This window comes from Nerophis ophidion, linkage group LG03 (assembly GCF_033978795.1).
Source record: "Nerophis ophidion isolate RoL-2023_Sa linkage group LG03, RoL_Noph_v1.0, whole genome shotgun sequence".
In the NCBI taxonomy this organism is placed as follows: domain Eukaryota; kingdom Metazoa; phylum Chordata; class Actinopteri; order Syngnathiformes; family Syngnathidae; genus Nerophis; species Nerophis ophidion.
Genome location: NC_084613.1, coordinates 2,134,759 through 2,159,139, shown reverse-complemented (window position 1 = coordinate 2,159,139; position 24,381 = coordinate 2,134,759). Strand labels below are relative to the sequence as shown.

Genomic DNA, 24,381 nt, shown 5'->3' with positions numbered 1-24,381 from the left:
TTGCATGTTCTCCCCGTGACTGTGTGGGTTCTACTCCGGCTTACTCCCACCTCCAAAGACATGCACCTGGGGATAGGCCCCTCCCACCTCCAAAGACATGCACCTGGGGATAGGCCCCTCCCACCTCCAAAGACATGCACCTGGGGATAGGCCCCTCCCACCTCCAAAGACATGCACCTGAGGATAGGCCCCTCCCACCTCCAAAGACATGGACCTGGGGATAGGCCCCTCCCACCTGCAAATACATGCTTCTGGGGATAGGCTCCTCCCACCTGCAAAGACATGCTTCTGGGGATAGGCCCCTCCCACCTCCAAAGACATGCACCTGGGGATAGGCCCCTCCCACCTCCAAAGACATGCACCTGGGGATAGGCCCCTCCCACCTCCAAAGACATTCACCTGGAGATAGGTCCCTCCCACCTCCAAAGACATGCACCTGGGGATAGGCCCCTCCCACCTCCAAAGACATGCACCTGGGGATAGGCCCCTCCCACCTCCAAAGACATGCACCTGGGGATAGGTTGATTGGCAACACTAAATGGTCCCTAGTGTGTGAATGTTGTCTATCTGTGTTGGCCCGCCTTCCGCCCGAATGCAGCTGAGATAGGCTCCAGCACCCCCCGCGACACCAATAGGGACAAGCGGTAGAAAATGGATGGATATTTTACCAGTGTCCTGGGCATGAGGTTAAAGTGCATCCGGCAGTGGAGGCTCCTCAATGGGGTCTTGGGGCAGGCATTAGGAGGTTAAGCCCTTTACTACTGTTACCCCAGGTGGACCTTGGCAAAGGCCTAGTACCTGACCGCCCCCTAGCCAGGGATACGGTGAAGACCTCAACGGCGGAGCAGGCGGAAGACGGTAGATTTAGCAACAGATTGTGTTCCGAACACAAATTAAATCGATGACTCCTGGCTCACTAAAATATGATGAGGTGGAATGAAATACAGCCAACCGGAGTGGGGTTTGAACCTATTCCCTTTCATTTCAAGTCAACAATCTTAAACACGGGGCTATTCTGGGTCTTGTGGAGAAAATATTTTTTTTCATACACAAATGTAAGGACAAATGGCTCAGTAAAGTATGATAAGGTAGAACAAAATACCATCAACCAGAGTGGGGTTCCAACCCAGCTCCTCTCACTCCAAGTCAGCAGTCTTAACTACTGAGCTATCGGGGGGGAATTTTGAGAAAAAATGTGGCTGGGGGCCGGTGTATCTGATTTTTATGAACACGAATACAAAACCTCACAATAATGTCTAATTGAAAGCTAAAAACCTTATGACGGACTGCTTTAAAAAAATAGAATGGAATTTGACCTTTTTTTTTACTGAATGAGACACCCAGAATGTACATGAAAATAAAGAATGTGGGATTTACAATATTACCTATGAATGATAAAACACTGAATATTGACAAGATATGAACATCACACCCCCTCTCCATCCACATATTTTACAATCCAGCGAAATGCAACAAATACAGCCAAATATGAACGGGAATGGTAAAAAAAAACCCCACCTACAATCCAAAATATATGTCCGCACTGAGATGGGTAGGTTGTGAGTTCAAACCCTGGCCGAGTCATACCAAAGACTATAAAAATGGGAGCCGTTACCTCCCTGCTTGGCACTCAACATCAAGTCTTGGAATTGGGGGTTAAGTCACCAAAAATAATTCCCGGGCGTGGCCACCGCTGCCGCTCACTGCTCCCCTCACCTCCCAGGGGGTGAACAAGGGTCAAATTCAGAGAATAATTTAGCCACACCTAGTGTGTGTGTGACTATCACTGGTACTTTAACTTTAAATTTCTCTGCTTGGCTTCTGCAACCTCCGGTCAATAAAGTTTGATTGAAAGTAGAGACTTGTCAAAGATGTAGTAACTGCCCTGACCACATGATGGCGACAAACACACATGTAACAATGTTCATTAAACAACAAGCATGACACACTTTAACAACAAGAGTTTACAACTTTTAGTTGGAACAGAACAGCTACTGTCAACAACTTGTGATCTGATTGGCTGTTGCAACTGTCTATCAACTGTATGTGTTCTCTAATTCATCCACTAAGGGTCCCGGTGAGTATCCAATCACAGGACGCGTAAATGTCACGTTCTCCCAAATTTGGAGGTCTCAAGGTTGGCAAGTATGCATAAGAGGAAGAAACAACAAAGCTGTCATGGCGGGTGTCTTCGCTCTTATTTAGGAATCAAAGCAAAGTTTTCTTCACAGGCAGAGGAAGACAAATATGTTTTCATCATCAATACATCACACCTTGTCAGGCTGACACTTGTGGTTAATGTCGCTTGCATCGTCTCCTTTTTGTCATCTGCACACAAGTCCACTTTTACCGACGTGCTTTGTTTGGGCGAAGCTGGTTATTGGCATGCAGCTTCCTTCCTTGGCTGCAGCTGTCACCTCCTATCTGCGTCTGAGCCGTCTGCCACTGGACTGACTCATCATGCGCTGCAATCAAGCGTACCAGTGCACTGCATCAACCTCAACAGCTGAGCACCCAGGATCTTCAAACTCCACATAGCCCACCGTCGGGATAGTGAAGTTGGTGCCTTGATACCGCATTTCCTTGAACGGCCGCCGGGTATATAGTATGCGCCTGACTAGAATTACTGCCGGGTCAAACTCGTTTCGCAAAATAATTAGCGCATGCTTAGCATTACCGCCGGCTCAGGATTAACGCCGGGTCAAACCCGTTTCACCAAATAATTAGCATTTGCCTACAATTACTGCCGGGTCAAACTCGTTTCGCAAAATATTATTTTTGTTAGTGCATGTCTAGAATTTCCACCGGGTCAAACTCGTCACGTCACGAGTGACACTTCACCTGTCATCATTTTCAAAATGGAGGAGGCTGATTTCAATCATTTGAAATCGCATAAAGGGAAGAAGATTAAGAGCTATTCAGTAGGATTTAAGGTCCAAGCTATTGAATGTGCTAAAAAGAACAGTAAGCAGCTATGTTTTATTAATATACCGTAGCTGCGTGTGTCAAATATGAGTCATTAAATGACTCCCGCCTCCTGGTGGTAGAGGGCGCTAGTGATCCTTCTTGCGACTACTCGGCTGCAGAAGAAGTGACAACAAGCAGCAAGAGTGAGCAGCGATCCTTTAGTTTTTCCTCTCGCTTGCACTTTTAACATGGAGGATTACATATCTAAAATAAAACAGTTTTCTAAACTGGACTTTCAATGGAAGCAGGAGGTAATAAAGGAAGATCTCCATCGAGACAGAGATTTTTAAAACTGAAGAAAGATAAGGAAGACTTCTATAAACAAGTTATCGATGCTTTTGATCAGAAGGAGCTGCGCATGGACTTCATTTATAAGTAAAGGTAAGACCATAATAACGTTTTTTTTTTTTATTAAATGTGCTTTTCATGATGGTATCCTTACATCACACTCAAATTTATAAGCACAGGCTTGAATTTACACAGGTGTGCAGGCTAATTGGGAACAGGTGGGTGCCATGATTGGGTATAAAAGCAGCTTCCATGAAATGCTAAGTAATTCACAAACAAGGATGGGGTGAGGGTCACCACTTTGTAAGCAAATTGTCAAACAGTTTTGGAACAACATTTCTCAACGAGCTATTGCAAGGAATTTAGGGATTTTACCATCTACGGGGCGTAAAATTATCAAAAGGTTCAGAGAATCTGGAGAAATCACTGCACGTAAGCGATGATATTATGGACCTCTGATCCCTCAGGCGGTACTGCATCAAAAACCGACATCAGTGTGTAAAGGATATCACCACATGGGCTCAGGAACACTTCATGAAACCACTGTCAGTAACTACAGTTGGTCGCTACATCTCTGAGTGCAAGTTAAAACTCTACTATGCAAAGCGTAAGCCATTTATCAACAACACCCAGGAACGCCGCCGGTTTGGCTGGGCCCGAGCTCATCTAAGATGGACTGATGCAAAGTGGAAAAGTGTTCGGTGGTCTGCTGAGTCCACATTTCAAATTATATTTGGAAACTGTGGACGTGGTGTCCTCTGGAACAAAGAGGAAAATAACCATCCGGATTGTTATAGGCGCAAAGTTGAAAAGCCAGCATGTGTGATGGTATGGGGGTGTATTAGTGCCCAAGGCATGGGTAACTTACACATCTGTGAAGGCACCATTACCGCTGAAAAGTCCATACAGGTTTGGAACAACATATGTTGTCATCCAGGCAACGTTATTATGGACGCCCCTGCTTATTTCAGCAAAACAATGCCATGCCACGTGTTACAACAGCGTGGCTTTGTAAAAAAAGAGTGTGGGTACTTTCCTGGCCCGCCTGCAGTCCAGACCTGTCTCCCATGGAAAATGTGTGGTGCATTATGAAGCGTAAAATACGATATGTTGAACAACTTAAGCTCTACATCAAGCAAGAATGGGAAAGAATTCTACTTTTAAAGCTTCAACAATTAGTTTCCTCAGTTCCCAAACGTTTATTGAGTGTTGTTAAAAGAAAAGGTGATGTAACACAGTGGTGACCATGCCCTTTCCCAACTACTTTGGCACGTCTTGCAGCCATGAAATTCTAAGTTGATTATTATTTGCAAAAACAAAAAAGTTTATGAGTTTGAACATCAAATATGTTGTCTTTGTAGCATATTCAACTGAATATGGCTTGAAAAGGATTTGCAAATCATTGTATTCTGTTTATATTTACATCTAACACAATTTCCCAACTCATATGGAAACGGGGTTTGTAATTTAAAAAATACAGTGCAATGCCCTGTGATGCTTATATTCTAATAATACTTTGAAACAAATAAAACATGCTCGTCACAAATCAGATCCATCAGGTGAATTGGATTTCAGTTTGGGGCAAAAAAAGATTAAGTTGAAAGCAAAAGTAAAGACAAGAAAGAAGAGGAATCCTCGCAGAAAAGAGAAGACGTGGGAAACTGAAATAAGAAGGCAGGCCACAGACAGAAAGAGGAAAGCGGCGTACTGCACCTTTCTGGAGGCTCATGTCCACCATGCGGGGCTCGGCCAGCTCCAGGAAGAAGTTCTTGTTTTTCTCGTACTCTTCGTCGTCAATAATTTTCACGTGAATGACTTTGCTGCGGAGGATGAGCAGGAGGAGGAGGAGGAGGATAGGAAGAGAGAGAGAGAGAGAAGATGTTAGTTTGCGATGGAAATAGGATTAATAATCTGCATGGCAGGAAAGGTTAGGAGGTGAAAAGGTCAGTGTGGTTGCCATGGGGACGGCGCGTGAAGCACAGTCGGCGTGAAATCCATCAGGACGTGCGAGGACGCAAGAAGGAGAGCCGGCGCTAAATGAAAGAAAGTGTCGCTCTCCAAATCGATTTTTTGGGGGGGGATTGATGTTCCAGTCGGGACGCTGCCGGGAACTCCCCCCCCCCCCCCCCCTCACGCCTACCCCCCCCCCCAGCCCTCGCCGGCGTTATGGAAGGAAGCAGTTTATTGCAGAGTTTATTGCTTGGCTTGGAGGAGCGCTCCACTTTAATGAAGTCTCTTTCCTCTCCCTCTTTCTGGAAACCAAAAAAACATCAGAGTGTGACATCATCACCAGGGAGCAGCTCAATAACTACCCCCCCCCCCCCCCCCGCCCCCCGATGGCCCTAATTGATCGTTTGTAAAGCGTTATTGAGGAGAGACGCTGGTTAACTGGTCAGCGGGCGGCCTGATGTATGAGCAAGGTTGCTAAGCGATCAAAACGATATCATCAGGAGCGATTTGCTCTTTCTGGATCGCTGACCACGTCGTCTTAGGCAGGAAGTGACGTGTGATTGGTGGAAAAGAAGGAAGTGTGACAAAGTGCACAAGTGGGACCAGGCTTGGAGTCTTTTGTGGGCGTCGGTCGCAGTTAGCGTGTTTGGCGATAAAACTCTTCCAAGAAGCAGCGGCGTCTTTATAGAGGACACAAAGAATGTTAGGTGCTGGAGGCGTGACCACAGAACGCAGGGACGGTAGGCAATGCGCAGGTAAAAGTATTTGTATATCACCAGCGTGGACAAACTGGTGGACCACATGTGAGTAGGGTTGTACGGTATACCGGTATTAGTGTTGTACCGCGATACTAATGAATCATATGCGGTACTATACCGCCTCTGAAAAGTACCGGTATTAGTGTTGTACCGCGATACTAATGAATCATATTCGGTACTAATGAATCATATTCGGTACTATACCAGCTCTGAAAAGCACCGGTATGCCGGTTTTAGTGTTGTACTGCGATACTAATGAATCATATTCGGTACTATACCGCCTCTGAAAAGTACCGGTATGCCGGTATTAGTGTTGTACTGCAATACTAATTAATCATATTCGGTACTATGCCGCCTCTGAAAAATACCGGTATGCCGGTATTAGTGTTGTACCGCAATACTAATGAATCATATTCGGTACAATACCAGCTCTGAAAAGTACCGGTATGCCGGTATTAGTGTTGTACTGCGGTACTAATGAATCATATTCGGTACTATACCAGCTCTGAAAAGTACCGGTATGCCGGTATTAGTGTTGTACTGCGATTCACAAGAATCATATTCGGTACTATACCGCCGGAATTAGTGTTGTACCGTGATACTAATGAATCATATTCGGTACTATACCGCCTCTGAAAAGTACCGCGATACTAATGAATCATGATCGGTACTAATGAATCATATTCGGTACTATACCACCTCTGAAAAATACTGGCCCACCACGCCCCCGTCATGACATTGCTGGTTTACGAGCATGTTCGGCAGCGCACGATCACAGAGTACTTCCAAGCAAACAGTGTGTGGACAGAAAAGGAAGAACGGACACATTTTGTCTTAATAAGTAAAGATAAAGTTGCAGTTCTAACCCTGAAACACCCTCAGGAGGAGGTGATTTAAGACATGGCTAACTAGCTAGCGGCTAAAGTCCAGCCCCAGTCGGCAGTGTTTTAGCCACTTCTAAATCACTAATCCTGGTCTCCATGGCGACAAATAAAGTACGTTTTTATGACGAATAGCTAAACACACTTCACTACACACCGTAGCTCACCTGCGTCACGATGTAAACAAACGCCATTGGTGGATCTACACCTGTAATGATACCAAGTACAGGAGCTTAGCTGGTCGATACTACTATGATTATGTCGATATTTTTTGGCATCACAACATCTTCTTTCGTTTTTTTTTAAATGTATATTATGTTTATAAAGTCAGTAAATATGTCCCTGGACACATGAGGACTTTGAATATGACCAATGTATGATCCTTGGTATCGACATGATCCATACCCAAATGTGTGGTATCATCCAAAACTAATGTCAAGTATCAAAGAAGAGAAGAATAAGTGATTATTACATTTGAACAGAAGTGTAGATAGAACATGTTGAAAGAGAAAATAAGCAGATATTAAAAGTAAACGAACAAGCGGATTAATAATCCATTTTTACAGTTTGTCCCTCATAATGTGTATAAAATAATAGTTGTATAAATGACACAATATGTTTGTGCCGTTAGGAGTGCATGTGTGATGTTTAACACCCTCCTTATGCCACGACTCTGAAGACCCATGAGCGTGTCAGCAGGTTTATTGACATTTAAAAGGGTGAAAGTAAAAAGACAAACAGTAAAGTCAACATGTACATATATACATATAAAGTAAAAAGACAAACAGTAAAGTCAACATGTACATATATTATGCAAATGTATTCATGTACATCAGGGGTGTCCAAACTTTTTCCACTGAGGGCCGCAGACTGAAAAATCAAAGTATTTGGGGGCCATTTTGATAATTTTCTTTTTTTAAAGTAATACAATAGTTGTGGGTTTTTTTCACCTTTATGTCTTTCCTCAAGTTTGGTCTCCGGCAGAGTCTCAGTCATAGAAATGTTAGAAATAAGTCATAAATTATTATTTTTTTCATTTAACGCTTGAATCTCGAGATCAACTTCAAGTCTGTCTGTCGTTATAACATTTTTTTTAATTAATTTTTTTATTTTTATAGCCATTATGTCCATCCATCCATTTTCTACCGCTCATTCCCTTTGGGGTCGCGGGAGGCGCTGGTGCCTATCTCAGCTACAATCAAGCGGAAGGCGGGGTACACCCTGGACAAGTCGCCAGCTCCTCGCAGGGCCAATTAAAACCTTATTTCTATGGCAAACACACAAACTGTGCAACATTTCCCCCCAAAACATTTCAAAGTGGAATATTTGACGTGAAGTAATTGGAACACTAAATAGGTCAATAATTCATAACGATTAAAAAATAATAATTGTTGAAAATAAGCCAAATGTATATTTATATTTTTTGACTTTTAACGCTTAAAGGCCTACTGAAAGCCACTACTAGCGACCACGCAGTCTGATAGTTTATATATCAATGATGAAATATTAACATTGCAACACATGACAATACGGCTGCTTTAGTTTACTAAATTGCAATTTTAAATTTCCCGCGGAGTTTCTTGTTGAAAACGTCGCGGAATGATGACACGTTTGTGACGTCTCAGGTTGGAGGGGACATATTAGCCCAGCATCACACACACGGCTAAAAGTCGTCTCTTTTCATCGCATAATTACACAGTATTCTGGACATCTGTGTTGCTGAATCTTTTGCAATTTGTTCAATTAATAATGGAGACGTCAAAGAAGAATGCTGTTGGTGGATTGCAGCTGCCTTTAGCACCGAGACACAGCCGGTGTTTCTTTGTTTGTTGTAAAGCTTTAACACAAAGCGGTCAAGCGAACATGTTTCTCTACGTCAACCAGCAAGTTTTGGGATGGGAAAATTGTGATATTAAGTCGGCTCTTACCGGAGACTGCAGTGGATTATGGGACCTCCTCCTGTAGCTGTCAAAAAGGCAGCTGTGATCTTGGCTCCTAGGCTTCTCTCAGAGACACTGGCATTCACCGCAGCCAGCCGACTTTCAGGTATGACTTTGTAATTTCACTAAAATACTAATAACACAATAAGCAGGTAAGGGATTTTCCAGAATTATCCTAGTAAATGTGTTTAATTACATCTGAAACGCTCGCCACTGCCGCCACTTTTTTTTTATCAATCAATCAATCAATCAATGTTTATTTATATAGCCCCAAATCACAAATGTCTCAAAGGACTGCACAAATCATTACGACTACAACATCCTCGGAAGAACCCACAAAAGGGCAAGGAAAACTCACACCCAGTGGGCAGGGAGAATTCACATTCAGTGGGACGCCAGCGACAATGCTGACTATGAGAAACCTTGGAGAGGACCTCAGATGTGGGCAACCCCCCCCCTCTAGGGGACCGAAAGCAATGGATGTCGAGCGGGTCCAACATGATACTGCGAAAGTTCAATCCACAGTGGCTCCAAGACAGCAGCGAGAGTCCCGTCCACAGGAAACCATCTCGAGCGGATCAGCAGCGTAGAGATGTCCCCAACCGATACAGGCGAGCGGTCCATCCTGGGTCCCGACGAGCGGTCCATCCTGGGTCTCGACTCTGGACAGCCAGTACTTCATCCATGGTCATCGGACCGGACCCCCTCCACAAGGGAGGGGGGGACATAGGAGAAAGAAAAGAAGCGGCAGATCAACTGGTCTAAAAAGGAGGTCTATTTAAAGGCTAGAGTATACAGATGAGTTTTAAGATGAGACTTAAATGCTTCTACTGAGGTAGCATCTCGAACTGTTACCGGGAGGGCATTCCAGAGTACTGGAGCCCGAACGGAAAACGCTCTATAGCCCGCAGACTTTTTTTGAGCTCTAGGAATCACTAATAAGCCGGAGTCTTTTGAACGCAGATTTCTTGCCGGGACATACGGTACAATACAATCGGCAAGATAGGCTGGAGCTAGACCGTGTAGTATTTTATACGTAAGTAGTAAAACCTTAAAGTCACATCTTAAGTGCACAGGAAGCCAGTGCAGGTGAGCCAGTACAGGCGTAATATGATCAAACTTTCTTGTTCTTGTCAAAAGTCTAGCAGCCGCATTTTGTACCAACTGTAATCTTTTAATGCTAGACATTGGGAGACCCGAAAATAATACGTTACAGTAATCGAGACGAGACGTAACAAACGCATGGATAATGATCTCGGCGTCTTTAGTGGACAAAATGGAGCGAATTTTAGCGATATTACGGAGATGAAAGAAGGCCGTTTTAGTAACGCTTTTAATGTGTGACTCAAAGGAGAGAGTTGGGTCGAAGATAATACCCAGATTTTTTACAGAGTCACCTTGTTTTATTATTTGGTTGTCAAATGTTAAAGTTGTATTATTAAATAGAGGTCGGTGTCTAGCAGGACCGATAATCAGCATTTCCGTTTTTTTGGCATTAAGTTGCAAAAAGTTAGCGGACATCCATTGTTTAATTTCATTAAGACACGCTTCCAACTGACTACAGTCCGGCGTGTTGGTCAGCTTTAGGGGCATGTAAAGTTGGGTGTCATCAGCATAACAGTGAAAGCTAATACCGTATTTGCGTATGACGTCACCTAGCGGCAGCATGTAGATGCTGAAGAGTACAGGGCCAAGGACCGAACCCTGGGGAACTCCACATGTTACCTTAACATAGTCCGAGGTCACACTGTTATAGGAGACGCACTGCATCCTATCAGTAAGATAAGAGTTAAACCATGACAGGGCTGAGTCTGAAATACCAATTCGTATTTTGATACGCTCTAATAAAATATTATGATCGACGGTATCGAAAGCAGCGCTAAGATCGAGGAGCAGCAACATAGATGACGCATCAGAGTCCATCGTTAGCAATAGATCATTAGTCAGTTTTGCGAGGGCTGTCTCAGTCGAGTGATTTGCCCTGAAACCGGATTGAAAGGTTTCACATAGATTGTTAAACGCTAAGTGCTCATTTAGCTGCTCTGCAACAATTTTTTCGAGGATTTTCGAAATAAAGGGAAGGTGAGACACCGGTCGGTAGTTTACCATGAGGTCTGGATCGAGGTTAGGTCTTTTAAGGAGAGGATGAATAACCGCTTTTTTGAATGCAACGGGAACAGTGCCCGAGGAAAGTGATAAGTTTATAATATTTAGCACTGATGGACCTAATAATACAAAAAGCTCCTTGATAAGTTTCCCAGGAAGTGGGTCAAGTAAACATGTTGTTTGTTTTATTCCATTTACACGTTGTAACAATCCTTCTAATGTTATTTCATCAAAACGAGAGAAACTATTTTGGATATTTGCAGTATCCGCTGTATATACAATCGTATCTGTGTTACTATAACCCCGTTGTAGCTGGGACGCATTGTCTTTAATCTCCTTTCTAATAAGTTCAATTTTCTTATTAAAGAACTTCATAAAGTCATCTGCCGAATGGGTGGAGCTACTGGAAGGAGTCCCTTGTTGGGTTAGCGATGCTACTGTACTAAACAAAAATTTTGGATCGTTTTTATTAATGCGGATGAGATTTGAGTAATAATTAGTTTTAGCTAAGGTAAGCATGCGTTTATAAGTTATTAAACTATCACTCCATGCTTGATGGTGCACCTCAAGTTTAGTCGTGCGCCATTTGCGTTCCAGCTTTCTACATAATAATTTCTGAGCTCTAGTTTCTTCAGTAAACCATGGCGTACGCCTTTTTGGAGCCTTTTTTAACTTCAGCGGTGCTATACTATCAATGGTTTCGCGCAGTGCGTTGTTAAAGTTGTTAGTGAGGTTATCAATAGACCCCACATACTTTGGGAACGGTGCCATTACCGAGGGCAGTAGGTCCGCAAGAGTCGTCGTTGTGGCAGCATTAATGTTGCGGCTGCTATAGCAGTTATTATTATTATTAGCTTGCCGAACATGAGTCTGAACTTCGAATTTTATAAGGTAATGATCGGACATTACTTTAGTATACGGGAGTATCATAACTTTGGAGACGGTGATACCTCTGACAAGCACTAGGTCTATCGTATTACCGCTGCAATGCGTCGGTTCATTTATTATTTGTGTAAGACCACAGCTATCAATTATAGTCTGGAGCGCCACGCACGGTGGGTCCAATGGGGTATTCATATGGATATTAAAGTCCCCCATTATAATTATATTATCGGCGTGCGTCACTAGATCAGCAACAAACTCTGAGAATTCATTAATAAAGTCCGAATAGGGCCCTGGGGGGCGGTAGATAACGGCCAGGCACAGAGGCAGAGGTGTGGCAGACTTCATAGAAAGCACCTCAAACGATTTATATTTATTATTTAAGTTAGGACTAAAGTTAAAGTTTTCGTTGTATATTAGTGCGACACCCCCTCCCTTTTTGAGGTGACGGGCAATATGCGCATTCGTATAGTTAGGAGGGGATGCCTCATTTATCGCAAAAAAGTCGTCTGGTTTGAGCCAGGTTTCGCTAAGACCGATGACGTTAAGGTTGTTGTCTCTAATGACCTCATTGACTAATAACGTTTTGGGAGACAAAGATCTGATGTTTAGAAAGCCCATATTATAGGTAGTGGGCTGTTTTAAGGAGTTGTTGATAAAATTATCCGTAGTAGCAATATTAATAATGTTGCGTTTATTATGCGCAGTGTACTTAAAATAATTACGACCATATCTAGGAATTGATATGACGGGAATTTTCAGATTGTCTACTTGGCGCTGCGATAAACTGAACGCATCATAATTTGCCACCTCAGTAGAACGCATGTCTAACTCTGACGAAGTCATAGATACAGTAGAAAAAACATTTTGTGAGTTGTGTATTATTCTACGAAAATTGCTATGTGTACAGGGATCATCCAGCCTGGCGCTGGCTAGTTCTAACTTAACTGACTCCATACCCAGGCTAGCAGGCTCTGTAATTGCCTGTGACCGGGCTTGCTCTAGTGCAGTTAGTCAAATGTGGCTCAATGCGAAGTCTATGTTCCGAGACAAGAGGATAGCGCCTTCCTGGTTAGGGTGAAGGCCGTCTCTCCTCAGCAAGCCAGGTTTGCCCCAGAAAGAGGGCCAATTATCAATAAACGTAAATCCCTGTTGTCTGCAGAAGCTATCCAGCCACCTGTTAAGAGAGACTAATCTGCTATATCTCTCATCATTGCCAAAGGAGCAGAGGAAAGTGAGAGTCCAGGATGTTGCATGAAGGTGGGCTGAGAAGCAGAATGAACCTGGAGGCCCTGCTTGATGATCACAGGCAGGTGGACCTCCTGAGCACTAATACAGGACAGGTGAGAAAGGCCAGCGTGCAGGAACAGGAAATGAAACTAACAAATAAGAGCGCTTCAAAGGAAATAAACACCAAAACCAAGAAGCAACAAAACAAAAGTCCACTAAAAAATGCGCAAAAAAACACAAACAGAGCGTTCAACATTTTGGAAATGATCAATTGGAACCTGCAAGCCTCAGGCCCCGAGGCAGATGTGCTGTAACCACATGACCACCGCGCTGGCCCGATCACACTAACAACCTGCACACACACACCTTACACTGCAGGTGTGTGTGTGTGAAGATGGAGCATCCTCTCATCCTCAACCTCTCATCACTGCCAGCCCAGCCTTTATCCTCCAGCCATCCAACATGTCCGCCTGGCAAGAGCCTCCAGCCTTTCAGGAGGAAGTCTAATTGGCCAGTGGAATATGGCCGCCGTCTTCAGGAGCTGTGATCTTTCCCGGAAGGGGAAAAACGCCCACCAGCACACACACACACACACACGCGCACGCGCACACGCACACGCACACACGCACACGCACACGCACACGCACACGCACACGCACACGCACACGCACACGCACACGCGCACGCGCACACGCACACGCACACACACACACACACACACACACACACACACACACACACACACACACACACACACACACACACACACGCACACGCACACGCACACGCACACGCACACGCACACGCGCACGCGCACACGCACACGCACACGCACACACACACGCACACGCACACGCACACACGCACACACGCACACACGCACACACACACACACACGCACACACGCACACACACACACACAACTTGTATTTGTTACCTTCTTGAGAGCTGAGAAAAAAAGCCTCCCTCTATAGGAGCAGCCTTTCCAGATATATAAAGAAGTGTATTTACAACAAGAATAATATTTACATACTATGCAAATATAAAAAAGCTTTTTGCGAAAAACGAGTTAGAATTTCACAAGAAAAAGGTCACAATTTCACAATGTCCCGGCAAGAAATCTGCCTTCAAAAGACTCCGGCTTATTAGTGATTCCCAAAGCCCAAAAAAAGTCTGCGGGCTATAGAGCGTTTTCCATTGGGGCTCCAGTACTCTGGAATGCCCTCCCGGTAACAGTTCGAGATGCTACCTCAGTAGAAGCATTTAAGTCTCACCTTAAAACTCATCTGTATACTCTAGCCTTTAAATAGACCTCCTTTTTAGACCAGTTGATCTGCCGCTTCTTTTCTTTCTCCTATGTCCCCCCCTCCCTTGTGGAGGGGGTCCGGTCCGATGACCATGGATGAAGTACTGGCTGTCCAGAGTCGGGACCCAGGATGGACCGCTCGCCTGTGTATCGGTTGGGGACAGCTCTACGCTGCTGATCCGCCTCCGCTTGGGATGGTTTCCTGTGGACGGGACTCTCGCTGCTGTCTTGGATCCGCTTGAACTGAACTCTCGCGGCTGTCTTGGAGCCACTATGGATTGAACTTTCACAGTATCATGTTAGACCCGCTCCACATCCATTGCTTTCGGTCCCCTAGAGGGGGGGGTTGCCCACATCTGAGGTCCTCTCCAAGGTTTCTCATAGTCAGCATTGTCACTGGCGTCCCACTGGATGTGAATTCTCCCTGCCCACTGGGTGTGAGTTTTCCTTGTCCTTTTGTGGGTTCTTCCGAGGATGTTGTAGTCGTAATGATTTGTGCAGTCCTTTGAGACATTTGTGATTTGGGGCTATATAAATAAACATTGATTGATTGATTGAGTCTGCGATACAACGGTGCTGCTTTAATTTTGAAAAGTGTTATTTATGGGCGTCTGTCCATGTGTGAGCGGTGAGTGAAGGTGCACAGCGACACGCGATGCTCGGTTATCCCCGACATGTCAGCTCACGCTAAAAAAAGAAAAGTTGATGATGAATGACGTGTTTTCAACCAGACATGGACTGCCAAGTATTTCTTTACAGAGAAGAAAGTTAGAGCCCTGTGCTGAATTTGTGCTACACAGGTTTCTGTGTTTAAAGAATATCAATTGAATCGCCAGGACACGACGAAGCAGGAGGAAAAGTAGCAGAATGTGTCTGATGAAAGTGCACAAAGGAGGCTGATGTGTTGATGGTAAAACTGCAACCCAACAAGGACTTTTTGCCGAATGTCACACTGCAGAGTTGCAGCCTTCAGGACAAGTTTCCTCATTTCTCACAAAATCGCCAGAAAAAGTAAGGCGTTTTCTGACGGAGAGTTTATTAAAGGGGAACATTATCAGCAGACCTATGTAAGTGTCAATATATACCTTGATGCTGCAGAAAAAAGACCATCTATTTTTTTAACCGATTTCCGAACTCTAAATGGGTGAATTTTGGCGAATTAAACGCCTTTCTGTTTATCGCGCTGGAGGCGATGACGTCAGAATGTGACGTCGCCGAGGTAACACACCCACCATTTTCATTTTCAACACATTACAAACACCGGGTCTCAGTTCTGTTATTTTCCGTTTTTTTGACTATTTTTTGGAACCTTGGAGACATCATGCCTGGTGGGTGTGTTGTCGGAGGGTGTAACAACACTAACAGGGAGGGATTCAAGTTGCACCACTGGCCCCAAGATGCCAAAGTGTCTGCCGCCAGACCCCCATTGAATGTACCAGAGTGTCTCCACATTTGACCGGCGGTGCTAAAGCAGACATGGCACAGAGATGTATGGATAACCTGCAGATGCATTTGCAACCATTAAGTCAACGAAATCACAAAGGTGAGTTTTGTTAATGTTGACTGCCAGCTAATCGATGCTAACATTCTACGCTAATCGATGCTAACATGCTATTTACTGGCGATGCTAAAGCAGACATGGCACAGAGATGTATGGATAACCTGCAGATGCATTTGCAACTATATTACGTTTCCTTCCACCCACATTTAATGCGAAACAAACACTTACCAATCGACTGATTTAAGTTGCTCCAGTGTCAAAAGATGCGAAAGTCCTGATCGTTTGGTCCGCACATTTTACCGGCGATGTTAACGCAGCTATTCGGCCATGCTATGGCTATGAATAGCGTCAATAGCTATTCGCTCAATAGCTTCAGTTTCTTCTTCAATACTTTCATACTCCAACCATCTGTTTCAATACATGCGTAATCTGTTGAATCGCTTAAGTCGCTGAAATCCGAGTTTGAATCCGAGCTAATGTCGCTATATCTTGCTGTGGTATTCCCATTGTTTGTTTACATTGGCAGCACTGTGTGACGTCACAGGGAAATGGATAGTCGCATCGCAAATAGTGAACATCAAGCACTTTAAAGCTTTTTTTAGGGATATTCCGAGACCGGTAAAATTTTGAAAAAAACTTCAAAAAATACAACAAGCCACTGGAAACTGATTTTTATTGTTTTTAACCCTTTTGAAATTGTGATAATGTTCCCCTTTAAGGAGTGCTTATTGGACTCTGTTGCGCCGATATGCCCGAAGAAGAGGGGCGCATTTGACAACGTGTCACTCTCCCGACGCACTGTAACCAGGTGGGTTGAGACCATCTCAGACCATTTCACATAGTCTAATATAAATATCTAAGGATTAAGAGTTTAAATAAATCCATCCAAAGCAATCTGCTTTTGTATAAAGTTAAGTTAGGTTAAATGAAATTATTAGGGCCCGCATGGCCCATTGCAAAAGGACTCCCACATTCTTTCTTTATTATTCCGCACCTATGAGCTGTAATTTGACCCCCTTAACATGCTTCAAAACTCACCAAATTTGACACACACGTCAGTCCGGCAAACCTTCCCAACATATTAAGCAACCAAACCCCAAAAATATAAATTGCGCGCTAGCGCCCCCTAGGAAGAAACAAAAAACAGACTGCTTGTAACTTCCGCTAGCAATGTCGTAGAGACATGAAACAAAAAACACTATGTAGGTCTGACCTAGACCTAAATTTCCAATTGGAAACTTCTATAGCAAAAATCAACAGAAAGTTGGCAAAAACCCCTTCAAAACAAAATATTCGCAAAAAATGCTATTTTTGCCTCTTTGAGCTGTAATTTGACCCCCTTAAAATGCTTCAAACTCACCAAACTTGGCACACACATCAGGACTGGCAAAAATTACGATCTAGTGAAAAAACCAACCCCCAAAACTCAAAATTGCGCTCTATCGCAATTTTTGAATAAAACACAGAAAACTGCTCCTAGGAAGAGAAAACAGATAAAACTGCTTGTAACTTCCGGTAAGAATGTCGGACAGACATGAAACAAAACCCTCAATGTAGGTCTCAATTAGACCTACATTTTAATAATTGACATCCTTCAGTAAAAATCTACAGGAAGTTAAAAATTACCCCTTCAAAATAAAAGTTTTGTAAAAACCCGTCACCTTTTTTCAAACGTTATCTCCTCTGAGTGCATTCGTCGTTTCGGCTTCAAACTCGCACAGGAGAGAATTTGAACCCTTCTGATTAAAAGTTATCGAAAGAGTTTTGATTACTGGTCCGGTTTTGATTTTATGACCCTTCAAAGATCAACTGCGCTGATGCTGCTGCGCTGCTGTTGTCTCAAGATGGCTACTACCACTGGACAAAAGTATTGGGACACTTAGGACTAACACGAGGCAAAAGTATTGGGACACTTATGGCTACCACTGGACAAAAGTATCGGGACACTTAGGACTAACAGTAGAAAATGACAATGTGAAATGGAATTAAATCTTTTTTGTCCTCAAAATTTTACACACAATACCCTATAATAATAGTAGCTACTATCCATGTTTCTACCGCTTATCCGGGTTTGGGTCGCGGGGGCAGCAGCCAAAGGCGGGCCCGACCAACGCTGCTTGCAGCTTTAATTAGGGTCCTTGGCCCATGGCAAAGGACTCGAGTCCTTTGCCATGGTCCAAGGACCCTATTGAAACTGCTGTGTCTTATTATTATTCCGTACCTACGCGCTGTAATTTGACCCCCTTAACATGCTTCAAAACTCACCAAATTTGACACACACGTCGGTATAGCAAACCTTCCCAACATATTAAGCAACCAATCCCCCAAAATGAAAATTGCGCACTAGCGCCCCCTAGGAAAAAATTACAGACAAAACTGCATGTAACTTCTGTTAGGAATGTCATAGCGACATAAAACAAAAACTTCTATGTAGGTCTGACTTAGACCCAATTTTCATACACTCACTTCTTTCAGCAAAAATCTACAGGAAGTTGGCAAAAACCCCTTCAAAATAGAATTTTCGCAAAAAATGCAATTTTTGCCTCTTTGCGCTGTAATTTGACCCCTTTAAAATGCTTCAAAAGTCACCAAACTTGGCGCACACATGAGGACTGGCGAATATTGCGATCTAATGAAAAAACCAAACCCCAAAACTCAAAATTGCGCTCTAGCGCTATTTTTGAATAAAACACTGAAAAAACTGCCCCTAGGAAGAAAACACAGACAAAATTGCTTGTAACTTCCGATAAGAATGTCGGAGAGACATGAAACAAAAACCTCTATGTAGGTCTCGCTTAGACCTACATTTCATAGATTGACAACCCCCAACAAAAATCAACAGGAAGTTTGCAATTCCCCCTTCAAAACAAACGTTTTGTAAAAACCGGTCACCTTTCTTCAAACATTATCTCCTCTGAATGCGTTTGTTGTTTTGGCTTCAAACTCGCACAGGAGAGGGATTGAACCTTTCTGATTAAAAGTATACAACAGAGTTTTGATAAGTTCTCAGGTTTTGATTTTACGCGCCTTCAAAGAACCCCTGTGCAAAGTCTCCTAAAAAATTTCATTTTTGCCTCTTTGAGCTGTAATTTGACCCCCTTAAAATGCTTCTAAACTCACCAAACTTGACACACACATCAGGTCTGGCAAAAAATTGCGATCTGATGAAAAAACCTAACCTCAAAACTCAAAATTGCGCTCTACCGCCTCCTAGGAATACAACACGGACAAACTGCTCCTAGGAAGAAAACACAGACAAAAATGCTTGTAACTTCCGGTAGGAATGTCAGAGAGACATGAAACAAAAAACACTATGTAGGTCTCACTTAGACCTACATTTTAATAATTAACATACTTTGGCAAAAATCAACAGGAAGTTTGATATTTTCACTTCAATACAACAACTGCATTACTTTCACAATGCATTAGATTCTCAAAATAGTGGCTCCAAGGCGCCTATAACGCTTATCCGGCCGTGGGTCTCGGGGGCAGCAGCCAAAGGCGGGCCCGACCAACGCTGCTTGCAGCTTTAATTATTTGTATTATTTATCTTACGGTATATCAAAAATAATATTGAGCAAAATTTAATTGAAATATTGTCCATTTGGCCCTCCAGCAGTGCTCGGGTGGCTCATGCGGCCCCCATTAAAAATTAATTGCCCACCCCTGCTTTAAGTTGAAAAGTAGTTACCGTGTAAAAACAAGATTGAAACTCTGTGTGTTTTTTTTTTTTTTTGTCTCGTCATGCTCTTCTTCATAAAAGCAAAGAGAAGGAGACATTTTTCCAAAGAACTCTTCTCTCCCTCCTCTTTTATGTAACACCTGCTGCCAGCGAGCAGCACCTCCTGGCATCAACCAATCACACGCGCTCGGAGTTCTCTCTCAACTTGGTCTCCCGAGAGCTGCTTCTGAGCGCCATGGCCTCCTCCCACGCAACATAAGTAAGAAACATAAATACAACATTACTCTTCTGTCACTTTATGACAGTTGCGCTGGAAAGGCAATAAAAGGGAGAAAAGGCCGCAATGCCTCATGGGAAATCAGCGCCTTAATGAAGTGTCCTGCTGATTGTCACCAAGTGCTTCTTCCACTGTGCTGCTGATTGCTAACACACGTCGCACAAAAGCGACACGCGTTCGTGTCTGATTTGATACAAAATCAGCTCTGGAGTCGTCACATGTTGTGCTTTTAAGGCGTGTTAGCGGGAGAAGAATACGCCAAGACTTCATGACCTCATCCGTCGATTTTTTTTTACTCCAACTAACATTAGAACGTACAACATCATCATGCACCTTCAGTCCTTCAGAGCAGCAGAACACTCCTGCCTTACACAACCTAGGGAACATGCACTGTAAACCAGATGTTCCTCCCAGGGAATTTAAGTTGCTGGTGAATCCCAATTACTTTTGATGACACATAAACTGATTTTAAATGATAACCCAGAACAGAATAGGTATTTTGCAATTTACTCCAAAGCTTTGGAGGGACCAACCTAAAAAACAACACCAAACCTGTGTAAGCGTCAATATATACCTTGATGGTGCAGAAAAAAGACCATGTATTTTTTTGACCAATTTCCGAACTCTAAATGGGTGAATTTTGGCAAATTAAACGCCTTTCTGTTTATCGGTCTTTTAGCGATGACGTCAAAACGTGACGTCACCGAGGTAACACACCCGCCATATTCATTTTCACATTACAAACACCGGGTCTCAGCTCTGTTATTTCCCGTTTTTTTGACTATTTTTTGGAACCTTGGAGACATCATGCCTGGTGGGTGTGTTGTCGGAGGGTGTAACAACACTAACAGGGAGGGATTCAAGTTGCACCACTGGCAAGAAATCTGCCGCCAGACCCCCATTGAATGTGCCAGAGTGTCTCCACATTTGACCGGCGATGCTAAGACAGACATGGCACAGAGATGTATGGATAACCTGCAGATGCATTTGCAACCATTAAGTCAACCAAATCACAAAGGTGAGTTTTGTTGACGTTGTTGACTTATGTGCTAATCAGACATATTTGGTCACACCATGACTGCCAGCTAATCGATGCTAACATGCTATTTACGCTAGCTGTATGTAGATTTGAAACTAGATACCCACATTTAATGCGAAACAAACACTTACCAATCGACGGATTTAAGTTGCTCCAGTGTCACAAGATGCGAAAGTCCTGATCGTTTGGTCCGCACATTTTACCGGCGATGCTAATAAGGCAGCCATGCTATGGGCCACTTCATTAAGTACACCCATGCTATGGCCGAATAGCGTCAATAGCTATTCGCTCAATAGCTTCAATTTCTTCTTCAATTTCGTTTGCCTCCATACTTGTTTTGCCTTGATACTTGATTCAAACTCGGATTTCAGCGACTTAAGCGATTCAACAGATTACGCATGTATTGAAACAGATGGTTGGAGTATGAAAGTATTGAAGAAGAAACTTAAGCTATTGAGTGAATAGCTATTGACGCTATTCATAGCCATAGCATGGCCGAATAGCTGCGTTAGCATCGCCGGTAAAATGTGCGGACCAAACGATCAGGACTTTCGCATCTTTTGACACTGGAGCAACTTAAATCCGTCGATTGGTAAGTGTTTGTTTCGCATTAAATGTGGGTGGAAGGGAACGTAATATGGTTGCAAATGCATCTGCAGGTTATCCATACATCTCTGTGCCATGTCTGCTTTAGCACCGCCGGTAAATAGCATGTTAGCATCGATTAGCATAGCATGTTAGCATCGATTAGCTGGCAGTCAAAATCAACAAAACTCACCTTTGTGATTTCGTTGACTATGGTTGCAAATGCATCTGCAGGTTATCCATACATCTCTGTGCCATGTCTGTCTTAGCATCGCCGGTCAAATGTGGAGACACTCTGGTACATTCAATGGGGTCTGGAGGAAGATTTCTTGCCAGTGGTGCAACTTGAATCCCTCCCTGTTAGTGTTGTTACACCCTCCGACAACACACCCACCAGGCATGATGTCTCCAAGGTTCCAAAAAATAGTCAAAAAAACGGAAAATAACAGAGCTGAGACCCGGTGTTTGTAATGTGTTGAAAATGAAAATGGTGGGTGTGTTACCTCGGCGACGTCACATTCTGACGTCATCGCCTCCAGCGTGATAAACAGAAAGGCGTTTAATTCGCCAAAATTCACCCATTTATAGTTCGGAAATCGGTAAAAAAAATAGATGGTCTTTTTTCTGCACCATCAAGGTATATATTGATGCTTACATAGGTCTGCTGATAATGTTCCCCTTTAAGGTAGACAAAATCAGCATTTCAGTCTTTTTTTTTCCCATAACATTCAGTTTTGAGTGTGTGTTTGCTGCAGGCCGACACACACACATGTTAGCCGCCATAAACCAGTGGTCCCCAACCACCGGGCCACAGAAGAATTTTGTATTATTATTATTTTTATTTTTTTTAAATTGTTTATTATAATTATTTTTCTAAATTAAATGAACATAAAAAAACACATGATACACTTACAATTAGTGCACCAACCCAAAAAACCTCCCTTTTTCATGACAAAAAAATATATATATATTATCAAGCATTGAACAGTCCGCAGCTACAAAAAGGTTGGGGACCACTGCTATAAACCACATCAATTGCCAGGATGTTGACCCGGCTGTTAACACCACGCCCTGGCACGCCCTGGCACGCCCTGGCACGCCCTCGCCACATGAAATGAAGAGTCGGCCTCTCGGCGACCCTGCATGCACCCTGCATGCACCCTGCATGCACCCTGCATCCATGGCTGCATGCAAGGTGCGTGCAGCCATGGATGGCGAGGAGCAGCCAGCTTTAAATAAACGCCCAGCAGACATTTTGTGTTTTTGGGCCGACTGCCAGCTTCTTTATGAGCCAACTGGACTTCCTCTTGTCCCCAATAAGTGTGCAGGAGAAGGTATAACTGCAGCCCCGTACACACCTGTTTATATACACACCTTTTAGAATCATACCTGTGATGTCAACACACCTGTTTTTACTACACTTGTTTTAGAATATACTTGTTTTTAACACACCTGTTTTAGAATATACCTGTTTTACTACACCTGTTTGAAAATATACCTGTTTATACAACATGTGTTTAGAATATACCTGTTTTAGACACACTTGTTTTAAAATATACCTGTTTCAATACACCTGTTTTACCACACCTATTTTTACTACGCCTGTTTTAAAATATACCTGTTTTTGACACACTTGTTTTAAAATATACCTGTTTTAAAATAAACCTGTTTTCAATACATCTGTTCTTAATACACTTGTTTTAAAATACACTTGTTTTAATACTCCTGTTTTTACTAAAAACATATACCTGGTTTTTAACACACTTGTTTTAAAATATACCTGTTTTAATTTACCTGTTTTAAAATACCTGTTTTTAACACATCTGTTCTTACTACACCTGTTTTAAAATACACTTGTTTTAAAACTCCTGTTTTTACTAAAAATATACACCTGATTTTTACCACACTTCTTTTAAAATATACCTGTTTTAATTTACCTGTTTTAAAATACCTGTTTTTAACACATCTGTTCTTACTACACCTGTTTTAAAACACACTTTTTTTTAAACTCCTGTTTTTACTAAAAATATATACCCGGTTTTTAACACACTTGTTTTAAAATATATCTGTATTAAAAATACCTGTTTTCAACACATCTGTTCTTACTACACCTGTTTTAAAATACACTTGTTTTAATACTCTTGTTTTTACTAAAAATATATACCTGGTTTTTACCACACTGGTTTTAAAATATACCTGTTTTAACTTACCTGTTTTAAAATACCTGTTTTTAACACATCTGTTCTTACTACACCTGTTTTAAAATACACTTGTTTTAAAACTCCTGTTTTTACTAAAAATATATACCCGGTGTTTAACACACTTGTTTTAAAATATACCTGTTTTTGGCACATTTGTTTTAAAATATACCTGTTTTAATTCACCTGTTTTAAAAATACCTGTTTTCAACACATCTGTTCTTACTACACCTGTTTTAAAATACACTTGTTTTAATACTCCTGTTTTTACTAAAAATATATACCTGGTTTTTACCACACTGGTTTTAAAATATACCTGTTTTAATTCACCTGCTTTTACTAAAAATATATACCTGGTTTTTACCACACTTGTTTTAAAATATACCTGTTTTAATTGACCTGTTTTAAAATACCTGTTTTTAACACATCTGTTCTTACTACACCTGTTTTAAAATACACTTGTTTTAAAACTCCTGTTTTTACAAAAAATATATACCCGGTTTTTAACACACTTGTTTTAAAATATATCTGTTTTAACACATCTGTATTAACATTTACCTGTTTTAATACATCTGTTTTTACTACACCTGTTTAAAAAATTACCGGTTTTAAATAATACACCTGCACGTGTCTTAAAATATACTTGTTTTTAACACACTTGTTTTAAAATATACCTGTTTTAACACAACTGATTTAAAATATACTTGTTTTAATACATCTGTTTTGACAACACATGTTTTAAAATGTACCTTTTTTAACACAACTGTTTTAAAATGTAGCTGTTTTTAATA

General features: G+C 42.4%; 1 protein-coding gene across 3 annotated transcripts in view; it reads right to left on the bottom strand.

The window, feature by feature from the left end:
• Nucleotides 1-24,381, bottom strand: part of slc8a3 (solute carrier family 8 member 3) — a 93,637-nt gene that overhangs the window by 32,283 nt on the left and 36,973 nt on the right. For all 3 annotated transcript variants that reach the window (XM_061893894.1, XM_061893891.1, XM_061893893.1), the window contains exon 3: nt 4,969-5,075. In XM_061893894.1, the coding sequence (XP_061749878.1) occupies nt 4,969-5,075 (107 nt within the window). The remainder of the gene's footprint in view (nt 1-4,968; nt 5,076-24,381) is intronic.